We start from the raw sequence: 17,670 nt of genomic DNA on the forward strand, positions 1-17,670 counted from the left end.
ACAGGAAACAGAAACTGGCTTTGCCTGAAAGCATTTTATTTTCCGAATTAGTTTTCAGTTATTCTTTCCCCACCTGGTTTAGCACCCAGTGACACCACTTCCCCTGGCACAAGAGGGACTTTTGCATAGGAATTCTTATTCGTACAAGGTTCAAGATGCTGAAACTGTAGCCTAATTTTCAGCAGGCAAATCAACTCCAGTTGTGCTAAAGACCTTGCCCTCTGTCATTACCCCAGTAAAGGCCGGATGAGTGTAATGAGGGAAATGAAGATTTCCCCATTAACATTTCCTACTTTACAGGAATCCCCAAATATGAGATCAGACTGCCCAGAGTTCATGTCCTCCCTTTAACAACCACATTATATCCAAATTCCAGAACATAGTTCAGATGTTAAGAATGCAAATTATGGCTAATACAGAGCTATTTGCATTACTCATTGCATTCATAACTTTTTCTTTGGTTTAGCTATATTATTTTTTTTCCAGTAAATTATACATCAATGCAACAAATGAAAAGGTGAATAATAAGGAGCTATTCAGAAGCTATATTCAGGAGCTATATCAGAAACCATGATTCTTTTAAATATGTACTTTATCTCCCTATATTTTCAACATTTCTACATATTAACATGAAATATTTCCACATACTTGTTAGAGAAAGGACAATTACTGCTCAGCTTCAAGTCAACGAGGCAATTAAGTACATGCTTGTTGAATATGGCTCAGATATACGGGGATTTGAGGGAGACAGACTTCTTATCAGAGATTTCCAAGACAGCAGAGGGTTTGTGTGCTGTTTTAACCTAATCGCCTTTGATAAGGAGTAAACTACAGAAATGCAAAGGACCCCTCCTTTTGCATCGGAACATCCATTTTGGGGTATAATACTTCAGCTCAGGTGCTCACTTACTTCGGTTTGCTTTTGATTTGCCAAGATAACAGATCAATTCAAGGTAGCTCATATCAAGTACATTTAAAAAAATCAAAGTTAGAGGAAAAAAGACAGCAGACTGAAATACTCCAGCATAACACTCCACACCCTAAGAACACACACACAGATCAACACAGCTGAGCCACATCTGAAGTCCATTCCAGAATGTAATATTAGCTGATGAGCTGCATCTCACCCACCTCTGAATTTGCCCTTAAGGACATACTTTTCCAGTTAAGTATTTTAATAAGACTCCCAGATGAGCTTTTGTCTATCGTGAATTCATTGTTCCGCTGAACTGCAGTTCTATGCTGCTGGAAGCTCACTGTTCTCAAGATGCAACTCTCAACAGTTGTATTCAGTATAACAGTCCAAACTGCAAGAACTGATGAACGTTGGCAGCACTGAGTCGCTAGAGTTCTGCAATGGTACGGTCAGACTGGAGCACATCTCAGGCCTATGATGCTACTTTGTCACTTACAGGGGAAATGCCATGAAAAGTTACTTTTGTCAGCGTAAATAAAAGACAAATGACATGGGGTAATCCAGATGCATTTGTAGCTGTGTTGGAGATGGAATGGCTAAGCAACCTACAGTGAGTGACAGGCAGGTCTTTCACAACACCTGGAACTACCTGTCGGCTGTGAGGACACTTTCAGCAATTACTCAGTAAAAGCTCAATTCAGGAGTTCGGTGGTAGAGAAAAAAAAATAACAGATGAACGGATTATTTGGTCAATTTTACTGTTATTTGAACTAATCTAGAGTTTAAAATATTTACATCTGAATTATTTTAAACATGATATCAGAGTCTGGGGTATACTACAAAAAAATTAGCATGGGACCCAAAAGGGTTAAAAACCAGCAGACAGGAATCCTGTCCATTTAAGATTCATATTTCTATGTGCACACTCTCTTATACTGGCATATAAATTACAGATATGCATCACTGACACGCTGCGCTAGGAATTGCCTCAAAACCTCAACCTACAATTTGATGATTCAACAGGAAGACTTAAGGCGACCAGAGGAAGGAGGAAGGATGAAATACTAAGTTTAATCTGTTCTGCTTAATAAACAGAATTTGGGACATTACTATCAAACTGTGGCACTTGGGATATTCTCCTTCTGCAATTTGTACTAATAAGATAGAGGAAAAACAGAGCAATGCCTTCACAGGCATCAAAGAACATTCCCACCCACAGAGGACAGTGCAGAAGACCTCACAAAGGTCCTTGAGAAACGGGGAAACAAGAGGTTAAAAAGACAACAGTGACTGGAAGAGACAGGGCTCTAGTCCCTGACAGAAACAGTCAGGGATAAACGGCAAATCTTTGTTTCCATTGCCACTCCAAGAAAACACATCTCAGTCCAACTCTGGCTGTCAGCCAAACCCTGCCCTCGCTTCACCGGAAACGTAAAAAAATATATTGTAAATAAAAAGATATTGTATCAAAATAACAGTAAGACAACTCTTGAGCAGAGAGTACACTTGTCCAAGCCATGGGCTTTGCAGGAGTATATTATGGGAGACAGTGTCAAAAGCTTTGCTGAAGTCTAGATAGACCACACCTACAGCTTTCCCCTCATCCACCAGGTGGGTTACCTGATCATAAAAGGAGATCAGGTTGGTCAGACAGGACCTGTCCCTCCTAAACCCATGCTGGCTGGGTCTGATCCCTCGTCCATCCTGAAGGTGCTGTGTGATTGCATTCAGGACGATCTGCTCCATAACCCTGCCAGGCACTGAGGTCAGGCTGACAGGCCTGTAGTTGCCAGGGTCAGCTTTGCAGCCCTTTTTGTGGATTGGGATAACACTGGCCAATTCCCAATCGTATGGGACCTCCCCAGTGAGCCAGGACTGTTGGAAGATGATGGAGAGCGGCGTGGCGAGCTCTTCTGCTAGCTCTGTTGTTGTATACAAATACCACTCAGGTTATATCTGAGGGCTACATACATAGCCTTTAAATAAGGAGTACAACATAAACAATGTATTGCCAGCTTTCTACTGCCTCTTCAAGCAAAAGCTAGTGTTTCAAGGCAAAGTTCCCACTTTTCTTAGTAGGTGTATGTCCAATCAGTTGTCAAAAATGACCTGTTCTCTATTCCATTGACCCAAAGATAAAATATATGCAAGTAATTATTTTAAAAAAATGTTTAAACTAAGAAAACTTAACTCTCTTTTAAAAGAGTGAAATGATATGTCAGCAGCAGCATTCATGGTTCCGAATTTAGGAAGGGCAGCCAAGTAACATGGCACATCACCAACGGAACACGTAATTCCTGGGTGATCAGTGGCATTATGTGACTACTTGTGTTGCTGCCCATCTCAGGGGAACAATCAATTATTGAACTGTTGGCTTTCTAAAGACACGGCCTTGAATAGGGCAAAAGAGCTGCACGGAAATCTCACAAGCTCATTTTTTATTTAGCACGACTGCCGTTCTTGAAGTTACGGAAAGATAAGCTGTTGTTAAAAGACCTTTTTTTTTAAACATTGGCAAAACATAATAGACTAAAAACTGCCAGATTAACTATTTTATCTTGGTAATACAAAGATCTTCCTACAGTGGGCCTTCCTATAGTTTCCACATGGGAAGAGCTTGTCTACAGAAGACGCCCAATGAAAAGAAAGCTAGAATGTAAATTTACATTACCTTGCCCAAGGAAACAGTAGAACAGTTTTGACTACTAACAGAAGTCACAATTAATCAATCAATCAAAAGCAGACAGAGGCAGCAGGGGAATCTTACCAGAACTCGATCTCCAATTTTGAGCTCCCTTTCTCCTTTCTTTAGTGATCCAGCTTCAGATAGATTTGATATAGATTCACTTGCAGTTTTTGAAAGATTGCTAATCTGAGGAGCTGAATGTTCCTTAGCAGCAAGCGGTGAAGTTTTCTGTGGAATTCCCGAAGGGGGAAGCGCGGCAGCGGCTGAAGACACCACACTAGCAGCTGATGTGGAAGTTGGGGATGTAGCTCTAGAAGGGTGAGCTGTCTGTGTTCCATTAGCTTCATCTTCTGTCAGCACTTTTCTTGTCAATTTTGATGGTCTTGTAAATATGCCCCTCAAGGGTTCACACTGGAAATAGCGAATTCCAGCCACACAGCCATCATTCTTACCAATGGGTTCATCTAGAACAATCCCTGCCCACTGCCCTGGAGCAAACTGGGTTTCACCAAGGAACTGAATAAAGCCAGGTTTATTTCCATTGACCCAAACACGCTCCCCAACTCTGAAATCATCCACAAACTCTTCATGTGCATCTGCAGCGGTTGCGCTTGAGGCCTTTTCACTGGAAGCGGCTTTTTCTGCTGGAGCTGGAATCAAGCACAATGAGAAAGCAAATACACTATAATATCCCAGAGAGCATCGTTACGTAGCTTCATTGCAGCAAGCATTTGGAAAAGCATGATTTCAGATTTTCTTACTTTTCAAAACACTGTAATCTCTGGAATACAATAATTCAAAATCTAAGGACAGAGATACTGAATGAATTTAATGTGGGTTTTGGTAAAATCCTTGTAAAGATTACAAGTCTTACCTCAACAACTACCCAATCATTTTTATCATGACAAGTTTTTTCCAAGGAAAACTGCTTGATCACACCTAACTAGTAACTCTGAATTTTTTTCATGCAGTACACATAATTTTTGTTAGAAATACTAGCAAAAATACCTTGGTGTAACAGAAAAAATAGTGTGTACTCAGAGCTTTCAGGGTACTTTTTGTTACAGGATGAATAAGAGAAAAGTTATTTAAAGATGCCTTACCAGCTGCAACAGATCCAGGAGTTTTCAGCAATGTACTCCCATGCTTGATGGTCTTTGAAGGAGCCTTAAGTCCACTTGGTTTTAACATACTCATCTTTTTGCAATACTGGTGGTAATCCTCTTTGTCTGTAGCCAACTATCTTTTTCCGCACATGAATAAAATATATTATTGGAGTTTTTCCAGCTCTGGAATAAACCTGCATGTAAAAATATTAGACATGAAACAAAAATCAGTATTTTAACTCCTGCAGAAATTTTTACATATACACATAGTCTGTATATGAAATGCATGATAGACTCTTTACAGTAACAACCAGAAGCATTTTGCGGGACAGCATTTCCAACCCTCGGTCTTTTGAAGGCCATTTCCTATCAAAAGACACCACGTCTGAACCTAAAGCATCAAAATAACTCACTTTGCTGAATGCTGCTGTACGCATCCTGAGCTTTAAACTAAAAGGCTATTTTAAGAAAGAAAAACAAAGCCCTTAACAGCATTACTAACATTACACACAGATATAACCACCCTGCGCACCATGCTGTTTTCAGTCACATTTTTCAAGTGTTGTAATATCCCAGCAAAACCAACTTGAGATTAGAGAATGAACTGCAAGAGAAATCAAGAGAACTGGGAATTTCAGCATAAAAGCAATACAGTTTTTAAGAGAGACTGGAACTGAAAAATGAAGACTGATTGACAGAGTTAGATGATGACGCTCAGAAAGCAAACATCCACCTCAGCTGTCTGTGACCCTCTGGATCACAAGATGGGTTGGCTGGCAGCCCCCGGCACAGCGCTCGGCTTCGCTCCTGGGCCAGGAGGAGGAGGGAACCTTCCCACGTTGCTAGGATGGAGCGCAGCTCTGCCTTGGAAGCCAGCTCGAAGCTTTTCAGGGAACTATGTCATCAGGGTTTTGCCACAAAAGGCATCTTCCTTCTGATTACAAAAGCTTTAGAAAGGCTCTTTCATCTATAATGATTTTTTTTTCTGTAATGTGAATACAAGGCCAAACTGTAAGCTGACCGGTCTCCCCACCATATTCAAAAGTTTGGATATTTGCTAAGCTTTGTATGTAAAAGCACTGACAGAACAGCTATGCCTGCTTAAAAAGAAAAAAAGTATGCATCTAAACAAACACCTGAAAAAAACAAAAAAAAGGAAACACAGACATGTAGCAATAGACTGTTTGCTCAACTGTTTGCTCAGAACATGACAAACAAGAACTGTAAGGCCATTTACTCAGCATTTTGGCACCAGTCAGTACACACAGAGGCAGAAAGCCGATCGGAGACGGCCCAGACCCGTTCCCAGCAGTGCCCTGGTACCGGGTGTACAGGATGTTTAAAGGCAAAACGCTGACGTGATATGGGAAGGAAGACTAAATAGACAAGCCAGCCGTGTCCTTTACCTACCAGTAGAAATCTCACCCCTCATGTATTATTAATAGCCAGTACATTAGTGTTCCTAAAAATCAATTCACTGTGAAACAGAAAGTATCAGGCACACTGCTCTGTGAACCTGAATAACAAAGTGAAACATTCCTTCTGCTGTTCCAAGCTCAGCCATGCCAAATTCAAGCCATTTTCTAAGAAGTCTGCAAGAAGTCTATACTTTAAAAAGCATTAATTACCACCTTACCTGGATGGTGTTTGTCTACAATTTAAGTTATGCTCCATGAAAACTCTGAAGTAGTGCTGTGAAGATCGCTGAACATTTTTTCTAGCCTTGCCAGAAGTATGTCACCCACCCATCTGCAGAGTTATGACTACTGAAGAGAAAAATTTCCCCATTGTTTTTGCAAGATGTATGCCAGTTTACTATTAACTTTTAAGTGAGAGCTTTCATGTTCATGAACATGAAAGTGGAGTTCACTCTCTAAAATCAAAGCAGAACGATAGGCATGAAATATGACAAAGCTCTGAAGAACTGAGAGGCATAGAGTTGTACAGCAGAACAACTAGAGGATCACATAAAACGTCACTTTGGAGACAGCGGGAACACTGACTTTTTCCCCCCTCCTACTACATACCTGCCCTCCTTGCTAAATCCAAGTGCATTGTATTTCTTCATATTTTGTTTTAGAAACCTTCTAAGACTGCACTTCACTCTGACATGCCAAGGATTTGAAAAGCCTTCCTCTTCTCTTACAGATGTGCTACGTCCCTGTTCTCCATCACACCGCAGGCCCTACTCCTGCCAACACCACCATCTCCACACACGCCTCCATTACTGTCCTCAACCCACCAGAATCCGCGGAATGGAAAAACTGTACACAATGAAGAAGGATTTGGTACAAATACAGAAATGTGAAAAGTATCAAGATCAGCACTTTTTAGTTCACAGCGTTCTCTGCCAGTGCCGAACACCAAATTCACTGAAATTCAACAACCTCACCAGGGACAAAGGCTTAAGAAAGGCTGCCTCCTAAAACCACTACTCCTTTCCATGTATTACCTCTTTTTTTGCCCCCAAAGAGCATTTCAGCACCACACAGGTAGTCACCATCTATATTGTGCAGATAGGTATATGAAAAGAAAACAAACACTAAATTACCCCCCCAAATTACATTTTGCCAGTTTCAAATAATTATTTATTAGTAGATGTTTAACAAACCTCTGCTCATCAGCGAGTTAGAATGTTCTAATATTGCATCTCTTGGCTCAGGGTACTCATTCACATTTTAATCTTGCTCTCCACAGTCACGGGTTATATATTTGCTGTGTCATTTGCTTTTCTCAATACACAGGCGTTCAGCTAGGCCACAAGTAACACAATCCCTGTGCCCTGGTTTCAGAGTTACTGAAACTGTAGCTTGATTCAAAAAACTGCTTGAATATAAGCAACACATTTCAGTAAATTATTGCCTTATTGGAACAGTGAAAATGCAACTTTCAGTCTTTGAAATGGTAGCATTTCCTAATATAATTCATATAACACTGAATGCATGTAAATTTGCATCAAGTGATTTTAAGCATCGCATACTCCAGCATTTCCTAACAGGCTCCAGATGTCAATTAGCTCATTTGAGTTCTCCTGCGAGAGCGCAGCCAGCCACTTGTCGCAATTTGTTCTCTTTCCTTCCTTGCATCTGCCTCAGCTCTTCTGAAAAAGAATCTTTATAACCAATAGGCAATGACATTAACTGTAAGTTTCTTAAAAGATCTAAGAGAAACCTAAGGAAATGCCCAGAAAGAGGCTGATTATATTGCTTCAGTGTTCAAAAAACCACAAGTTCCCATAAAAAACAGATTTTAAACACAAGCTTTACACTTGTGCCATTACTGGCAAATATATAATTTCGTGCCATATGAAAATGTGGTACATTCTCGAATAAATTGCAATTTGTGTATGTGTGCTGACTACTAAAAAATTTCAAACACACATAAGAATCCCTGCACTGGCCCTTTTAGTTGATCAGTAATAACCTTATTTTTCTTATTTACCTTTTCGGACCTTGAAGTAGTGCATGGATCAAAGTGATCCATAAGCAACCAGTTGAGAACCATTGGTTTGAGAAAATAAATCATATTAGTCTGATAATAGATATGAATTCTGTTGGCAAGTTGAGATTTCAAATAAAGAAATAAAATTTAACCACATAACCCTGAACTAAAAAAGCAGAATATTTTCCAACTGTTAGAAAAGGAATTCCTATAATAAAAACAGATGTCCACCACTGTTTCTTTGAAGGCTGTATTTTCAACAACTAGTACAGAATCACAGAATATTGGGGATTGGAAGGGACCTCGAAAGCTCATCCAGTGCAATCCCCCCATGGAGCAGGAACACCCAGATGAGGTTACACAGGAAGGCGTCCAGGCGGGTTGGAATGTCTCCAGAGTAGGAGACTCCACAACCTCCCTGGGCAGCCTGGGCCAGTGTCTGTCACCCTCACCGAGAAGAAGTTTCTTCTCAAATTTAAGTGGAACCTTTTGTGTTCCAGTTTGAACCCATTACCCCTTGTCCTCTCATTGGTTGTCACCGAGAAGAGCCTGGCTCCATCCTCCTGACACTCACCCTTTATATATCTGTAAACATTAATGAGGTCACCCCTCAGTCTCCTCTTCTCCAGCTCAAGAGCCCCAGCTCCCTCAGCCTTTCCTCACACGGGAGATGCTCCACTCCCTTCAGCATCTTTGTTGCCCTGCGCTGGACTCTCTCCAGCAGTTCCCTGTCCTGCTGGAACTGAGGGGCCAGCACTGGACACAATATTCCAGGTGTGGTCTCACCAGGGCAGAGTAGACAGGCAAGAGAACCTCTCTTGACCTACTAACCACCCCCCCTTCTAATCCACCCCAGGTATCATTGGCCTTCCTGGCCACAAGGGCCCAGTGCTGGCTCAAGGTCATCCTGCTGTTCACCAGGACCCCCAGGTCCCTTTCCCCTACACTGCTCTCTAATAGGTCATTCCCAACTTATACAGGAACCTGGGGTTGTTCCTGCCCAGATACAAGACTCTACACTTGCCCTTTTTATATTTCATTAGATTTTTCCCTGCCCAACTCTCCAGCCTGTCCAGGTCTCTGATGGCAGCACAGCCTTCTGGTGTGTCAGCCACTCCTCCCAGCTTGGTGTCATCAGCAAACTTGCTGACAGTCACTCTATTCCCTTGTCCAAATCATTGATGAATATATTGAATAATACCGGCCCCAGCACTGACCCCTGAGGCACTGCACTAGATCCAGGCCTCAACTGGACTCCACCCCACTGACCACGACTCTCTGGCTTCTTCCCTTCAGCCAGCTCACAGTCCACCTCACCACCTGGTTATCCACACCGCACTCCCTCAGTTTAGCTGGAGGATGCTGTGGGAGACTGTGTCAAATGCCTTACTCCAAAAAGAACTAAACCACAATTAAATAGGAAAAGAGGCAAAAACATTAAAGCCTCAGTTCACTCCATTTAAAAGCCCTATAGCCATGACAAGAATATAATAGTACCAATAGTTTTTTTAAGCTCAGTTTGTATCTGACAATCACGCTGCCACCATCACACTCTCCTTCCTTGGGACAGGTAGTGCCAATATTAAAAGTAAAATCTTTAATCTGATAAAACATTTGAAACGATTACTTGAAAATTTAAAGAAGAAACATTTGCTGCCATCACTAACTCAGTCTCATGGAACAGATGCAGTGTTTCCATGGAGAAAAGCAAGTTGTCTGTCCATTTAGTAGGGGAACAAAGAGGACATTCGAGAACAGAGCAGCACAATGTGTGAATGGACTCACACCAGACAGCATCATCTCGGTCCTCTGTGCACAGACACACGGGCGGGTTCTGCGCACTGGGAGGCTGGAACGCTGCTCGCATGGTTTAGTTGTATAATAAAGTGAAACCATTATTTTAATTGATGATCATCTGCTATGGCTCATGCACAAGCTCTTCAAAACATTTCAAATTAAATGAAGTTTATTATTAATATTTTAACACCTTTAAGAGTCTAAATATTGTTGGAAAATGCCTTTCTATGCCAGCACATTTCTAAGCTTAAAAAAGAGATCACTTCCATTTGTTTATTCTGCTAAGCACACCAATGTTTTGCAAAATACATATAAACATAAAGACTAACAGATACAGAGTAAATATTCTAAAAGGATTGTGTAGAATAAAAAAACTGCTGGAAATCTCCTGTAACCAGAGATCACATACAATCCCTGTTGTAGACAACTAGTAGCTATCAAGAAAACAAATTCTGACCCTACCGTGAAGAAAATGTAACATGTCCAAAACAAGTCAGAAAATCCCTTCTGTAGAAATGAGATATGGAAAACATATTTCAAAGGCCACCACAATCCAGTAACTTCACTTTCCTGAGAGAAAAACAAACTCACCACATGAAACACTACGAAACAACAGCCTGGACAGCATTTCTTAAATATGTTTCATACTCTTTATGTTCCTACCACTACTGCCAAGCTTTCTAGAAGCTCATGAATCATTCCTCAAATATCCTGGCAATGGTTTATAGAAAATAACTTGGAATTTTGAACCTGGAAAGTTTTCTCCACTGGTCCATGAGTTACTCTAAGAGCTCAGACTCTGCACAGTTACAAATGCTTACACCTCCTAAAATTATTGCAGTCTTAAAACTTTAAGATGTGTAAGCATCTTCTGTATGATCCAGATCTAATTCTTACTACAGCTCTAGAAGTTGTATTTATGGTCTCCTGGGCTGGTATTACATTTCTGTAAAAAGTGAGTGTATGTATTTCCAAAAGTGCTTAAAATAACTCTTTCACACAGTTTAAAAATACAACCACATTACAGCTTTGAACAAAATATATGCCTTTGCAAATACCTCTTGCTACCTTTTTAAGAGTAGTTTTCTCTGTGCGAGAATGTGCCAGATCACAGCGACCAACTTCTGGAAGGTTCAAACAGAAATGAGATTAATTCATCCACAGCAGGTCCACAAACTGACCAGACTGGGACATACCAACCAACATCCTTAGTGAAACAATTCTGGACCAGGTGGACAGGGAGGGATGGGCGGGCAGTGTCCCCACGGGTATGACACAGCTCTTCTGACAGTGTCACTCACTTGATGCATAGAACCTGAACCGGAGAGCAGCTGACCAATTGCTCACACTGAATCATATCTATACGATCACTAGCGCAGATCCTGAAAAATCTTCCAACTCTATTTTAGAACACATTTGTTTAGATAAACACTACTTAGTTTGTAGCAACTAGTATGTTCAGAGAAACAAAGATACCCAGAGGATATTCAAAGCAGTCCCAACACTGTAACACAAACACTACATCTTGTCATCACTCATCCCCCCATCAAGCACCATCACTCGCAGGATAAGGACGTGCCCATAAATAGCTGCTGGGTTTCTCTCACTTCAAAGAGTGAATCTCTGTTTCCTTAAGAGCTCAGGACATACTCCTGCTTTCTTGTACACATAGATGGACTGGGGAAAAGCAAGATTTATGGTTTAGGAATCAATCCAAACGCCCCACAGTGCTGTCCCTCATTAAAGACACAGCTAATCTAGAGCTCAACCAGCAACTTTAGAGTTATTTCTTAACTGACAGAGACAGTAGACTCTGTATTTCGATAACATGGAGATGACTTGAACTGTAGCATGTTCAGGATCAAAGACACTTCGATAAACTTTCAACATCAGGGCTTTTATGGCAGTCAGTCCTGCATATGAATCTGTATTTCTCCTTTGATTTTGAACCTGCTGAGTAATCTCAACTAAATAAAACAAAATGCAGGAGATTTCTAGAAACAAGTATTATATTCTTACACATTTCACAGAAGTAAGATGACTGGTAGGAAGGAGACTTGTGTTCAAATAGTCTTGAGTTTCTCCCATTGACTTTAGATCAGACAAACTAATTTCTGAAGCAAAGTGGAAAAATCAAAGTATTACCATTAATAGACTTGGTAGCAGCACAGTTATCAATATGTTTGGAGATAATACAAAACTTGAATATAATGCAGTTAGGAATGCAACCATTATGAGATGCTAATCCACTGAAAGTTAGAGGGTTTTAGTGATACTGCTAAGTTGGTAAATAAGATACATGGCTGGTTTTCTACCTTGGAAAGCGCAGGATATTCACTGCAAACTGGATAAACAGGATTCTCCCGGCATATGCTTGGGAAAGGGAAAAGGCAGGGTAAATTCCTATAACTTAGAAACAGTACTAAGAACAAGATGAATCAGATCAAAGATCATAAGAGGCTTAGGACCTCAAACCATCAGTCAGATATTACCTCAATGCTATAAGAAAGATAATGCATTAAAGCTTCTGCTCTGCTTCGGGATTTTAACTCTGCATCAAGGATATTTCAAGTCACCTCATTTTACCATTCTGTAACAGTCTGTCCAATTTTTTAAAAAGATTCCCATCTTTAATTAATACGGAAGAGCTGATAGCTGTTAAAAAGCTTAAAAAAAAATAACAAATTATTATGCAAACTCTAACACTTCAAGTTGCCACCGTACACATGCATTATAAAAATGTCACTGCTATAGTCTATTAAAAGATCAGAAAGCACATGATCCTCCTAAGCACACATCATTCTCTACAGAATGAGTCAAGGATTGAGAAGCAGAAAAAGTTTTCACCTGCGAAAGTAAATAATTGCCACGTCTTCTGGTAGGCCCACTGTCAATACTTACTACTTTTCCTAGATTTTTCCAAAGAAATTCTTGTCTTTCCCAAAAGCTTCAATTTAAATAATAAGAAGAGTTATTTGACTGTCCACACTCACTTTTTCTGATGAAAATACACTTTAACCATCTCAGTAAGTGCATTCAGTCCACAATAACAATTATGATTTTGGAACAGCAGAACATAAAGTTTAAGTTATTTGGGATCTAAAGTTTAAATGAAAGTTTGAGAACAAAAATATAATCTCCTGTCAGCCTCAAACCCAAATGCATATAAGCAAAGACACAGAGCTTGTCCCTAATACAATTACAACTGAAAGAGCCGAAACAAAGATGCTGCTTTTTATAGTAAGAATTTAATTCTGATAGACTTGGGTGAAACTGTAACTGTTTCACACTCTTTGAAAACATCAAGTCAGCAATCCCTTTTTAGCTCTCCATGTTCTTAGCCTTTTAAATTAGCACCATGACTGCTATACGGCTGGCATATGATAAAGTAGAAATACAAATACAGAACTTAGATAAATATCACCGTGATTGAGCGGATGCCACCACCAAGCAGAAAGGCAGAACAAGAATGTCAGACAAGTTAACTCTATCAAATAGAGAGGTTTTTCTATTTGCCTTGCAAATTCCCCTCAAAATAAGCTAAAAATACAAACAGTATGATTATAAAGACCAGGAAAACTGAACAGCTTTTAACGGTGGTTGACTACTCCTTGAAACAGTGGAGTGAAGACATCTTGGGAATTAAAAGAATACACAGTACTATCCACCCAAGCATCTTCCATCTGAGTTGGTACAAATAATTAATGAGATGTTCCAGGTGAAAAACAGTCTGGCTGGTGCTAAGGTAGAAACTTGCTGAGTCTTCTTAGATCCATCTTCTATAACCCTTCCAGCCTTTCAGAGGCCAGGAGAAGACACCGGATTTGTGTGTGTTTCTAAGGGTCAGTTGTACCACTATAATTCATGTGAATGCAACATCACTCTACAAAAATAAATGTGTGTAGAGGACAGACACCTGGACAAGCCCAGACATATTGTTAAATGTCTGAAATCACGGGGACCATGCTGCTGACAGAGCTGGCTTCAGTTCTGCTGGTCAAGAAGAACGAAATGTTTGCTCCAGCAGAAACTGGCATCTAGCTGAGGGCAGCTGAGATTACAGCTAATGCAGTATATAATTGCCTTTCATTAAATAACAAAACACCATCCATCTGAGGCATTTCTAAACATGCCAGTCCAATAAGGATTCCAGTACGTTACTTTTTAGACGTGCCAGCAGAGCCAGTAGTCTCCAAGGAATGCCAAAAGATTAAACAAGAGCTGCATTCATTCACGGTCATCATGTTCAAACATTAGAAAACTTGCATTCAACATACAGAGCTAACATTTGACCTGAACGTTTTAGAGAGAGAAAGAAAAGTAGTTTTGAAAAATCATATTGGCAAGACAGATCGCTCATTTTCTTTTGAAGGAAGACCTATTCTGAAATATTCTCAGTCACTCCCAAGAAAAACTTTAACAGGGCTAAAAGGATAAAGGGAGGAACACTAAAGGAATTACCCAATCTGTCCAAGCTAAGTAAATAAAAGCTGTCCTGGATACTCACATACAGAAGATGATAAACATTTACAGCCTATAGCTCAGACAGGAAACCTACGGAAGCTCTAGAAAGTCACAGCAATCAGCACTGCTCCTTCCTACAGTATAATCACAGGAGGAAAGAGCGTTTTTATTTCCTACAGTACACATCTGTGATAAGGATACAAGACAGCTGGTTTTCTGCCCCTCACTAGAAAGTCAATATCTTCTCTTTAAAGGAAACCATACAAATTATATTAAACTTTTTTTTTTTTTTTTTCCAAATAAAATCTCCCTCTTGACCCATAAAGATACTGACATTTGAGGTCACATTTCTGAGCTTTTCTGCTCCAGCCGACACATCCCTCTCCCTTCAATACACACAAAGCTTCAGTGCGCTTCAGCACAGACAGAAAACCTTGAAGCACGTGGAAGGACTGGACAGGAAAAGCACCTTAAAATCTCATTATTTTAAACCAAGAACTAATAATCCTCTGCACATTTTCCAGTCATTTTCCATTCAGAATGTAAATTAAGAAGTTTTGTCCCTGAACATTCCTTAAGACTAAGATATGTTGCTGTTGGGCCAACAAGAAAGTTATTTACTTTTCCTCCACAGTATCTCATTTGGTATCTTGTTACATGCTGCAGCAGGTGCAAACAGATACACACTGAAGAAAAATCACTCTCTGACATCACTAGTCACAGAATTATATGCATATTTCTGTTCTTTAAATAAAATTCTTCACAAAGCAGCAGGCATGAAGGCATTTCCTCTTTTGTACCTCCTTTCTTCTTCCTACATATTAATACAGATATCACATGTTTTACAATCTTCCTGCACAAACATCTCAAAGCAACCTGTGAACTTCCATAAAACCCAACCCGTATAGCACACGGGGTGAGTGAGTGAAGGGGCAGGGAGGAGAGAGTCTTAATTTCATGGTCATATTTTTAATCACAAACGCATACAGTCACGGACTACATCTTCTTCCTCATACTGTGTTTTGGAATTTTTTATTTGTGGTGTTGGCTTTTGTTAGTTTTTACATTTTAATTATTTAAAACATATCCACAAAGATGCTACAATGAAAGGAAAAATTAATGCCTGACTTTAATGCAGCAGAAGCCACATTAACATGTGAGTAACAGCAACAATTACCTTGTGCCCCATGATAGCTGAGGCACAGAAAGGAGAACCCTGAATGGCCTTAGGTAGCAGCAGTAGGGATCTAGCGGGAAGCAGGAGGGGCCTTACAGCATCGCCTTTGGATCCCACAGCTCAAACCTGGGCTGTAAACATGGCAGCAAACTCTGGCAGAGCCACCCAGAACTGGGGGGTGATAGAAGGGCAGCTCACCTGCAAATTGGTAGCTCTGAAAACAACACAGGTGTAGGGAGTAGACATAAAACTAGACAATGCCATGGTAAATTATAAGTCAAATCATTAATGGGTGAAATATTGACATATAACTGCAAGATGCTGTGAACTGCAGGTCAGTATTTACTCAGACACCTTCCCCGCAAAGTCACCCACTCAAGCCACCAATAAGCACAATGCTACATTCAAGGGTGAGGCTCGAGCAGCTCTATTCGAGACCCTCATGTCCCCACCTGCTCCTCACGAACCACGAGGACACCCCAGGAACCTGCGCGGTGACAGACGAGGCCGGGGAGGCCCCGGCCCACCCGGGACACTGCACCCGCCGCCTCAGAGTTCACCGAGCGCGGCTGCCCCGGGACACGGCGGGCGGTCAGCGCTGTCCCACCGCGGGCACGGCGGGAGAGGGGGCCCCGCAAGAGCGGAACGACCCGGTAAAGCCCGAGCACACGGCTCGGGAACCAGCCAAACCGGCTGCTGTCACCGCGGCCCCGGCAGCGGCGCAGGCACGTGTGGCGGAGGCCAACAGCTCCCCGGGGTGCCCGCCCGCCCGGCTCCCGGGGCCTCGCCACACCCAGCCCAGCATCGCCCCTCGGGGCTGCCCGCCGCGCTACGCCCCGCTCAGGGACCCGCACAGGGTCCCGCAACCCACACGAGTGCCTCAGCGTGAGGTGCTCCGGCACTTCCAGTCACGGCCGCCCCCCGTCCCCTCAGCGCCTCACCGCCGGCCGCGCCGCCTCGCTTCCTCACCGCCCGCCGCCTCCGCCCCGAGTCCGCCGGCCGCTGAAGCGCCCGGACGGGAAGCGGAGGCCCCAAGGCGGGAGGCAGCCGGCGGCTCCCCCCGCCCTCAGACAGCTCCGCCGCGAGCCCGGCAGCGCCGCCGCCCTCCCCGCGCGGCCCAACGGCGGCCTCACCCTTGCCGCCTTCGGCTCCGCGCCGCCGCCTTCCCCGGCCGCCCCGAGCGCCGGGCGCAGCTCCTGCCGCCGCCGCCTCCTTCCCCTCTGCAGCGGCGGCGGCGCCTCCCCGGCTCGCAGGGGGCGGAGCGGGCGGATTAACGTCTGCGCCCGGCCGGGCCCGCGGCACCGCGAGGCGGAGACTGCAGCAGCGGGAACCGCGCCTCCTCCGCGCCCCTGCCTCGCTCCGCTCCCCCGCGTTCTGCCCGCGCCCCCTCCTCGCCTCCTTTCCCTTTGTCTCCCCCGGCTTTGTTCGCCCCGGGGCAGCCCCGGGTCCCCGCCACCGCGGGGCTGAGGGGGAAGCAGCGGCATTTCGGTCTGTCCCGGGCGGGCGGGGAGGGCAGGCCCCGGGGCAGCCGCCCGTCCCGGCGGCCGGTGGGGAGCGGCCCTGGGCCGGTGCGGAGGCTCGTCCCGGTCTCCACAGAGGGGAGAGGGCCCGAGCACCGAGCCCCTGGGGAAGGCGCTGCGGCAGCAGGGAGGGGGAGGAGAGGCGGTGTGAGGCACAGAGCTCTCAGTGCATAACTTCACTGTGGCTTCTTTTCTCCATTTTCCTTTTGTCCTGATGCCCAGAAACGTATCATGCCTTTGCTTGCTCTGAAGTACTAAGTATTTTATTTTTCATTGTGTTTGTGAAGCAACATATTGGAACTTGGCGTTATCCCATTGCTGAAGTTTAAACAGCTGTAGCAGTAGCTCCAATGCCATCATCCACAATTTAATACCAGTTTTCAAGGCTGACTCAAACGGCTCTGCTTCACTTCTTTACCTTTTATAAATAGGCAACAGAGCCCAGCCAGAGCTGGCCCATAACTGCTGAATTCATCACAAAGCAAACCTCAGTTTGCAATCTCACAGATCATTTAATTTCTGCATGATGCCATTCAAACAAAAGGGTGATGAGAAAGCAGTTC

The 17,670-nt window shown here is 43.0% G+C and overlaps 1 protein-coding gene across 7 annotated transcripts in view; it reads right to left on the bottom strand.

Annotated features, from left to right (window-relative positions):
- CLIP1 (CAP-Gly domain containing linker protein 1) overlaps positions 1–16,834 on the bottom strand; it is a 63,162-nt gene extending 46,328 nt beyond the window's left edge. For all 7 annotated transcript variants that reach the window (XM_082066193.1, XM_082066195.1, XM_082066190.1 and 4 more), the window contains exons 1-3: positions 16,721–16,834; positions 4,706–4,902; positions 3,684–4,252 (exon numbers count right to left, since the gene is read on the bottom strand). In XM_082066193.1, coding sequence (XP_081922319.1) covers positions 3,684–4,252; positions 4,706–4,799 — 663 coding nt within the window. In that variant the 5' untranslated portion in view covers positions 4,800–4,902; positions 16,721–16,834. The remainder of the gene's footprint in view (positions 1–3,683; positions 4,253–4,705; positions 4,903–16,720) is intronic.
- Between the last annotated feature and the right edge of the window lie 836 nt (positions 16,835–17,670).

The sequence above is a fragment of the Streptopelia decaocto genome (genome assembly GCF_964273445.1).
Source record: "Streptopelia decaocto genome assembly, chromosome: 15".
Classification (NCBI taxonomy): Eukaryota; Metazoa; Chordata; class Aves; order Columbiformes; family Columbidae; genus Streptopelia; species Streptopelia decaocto.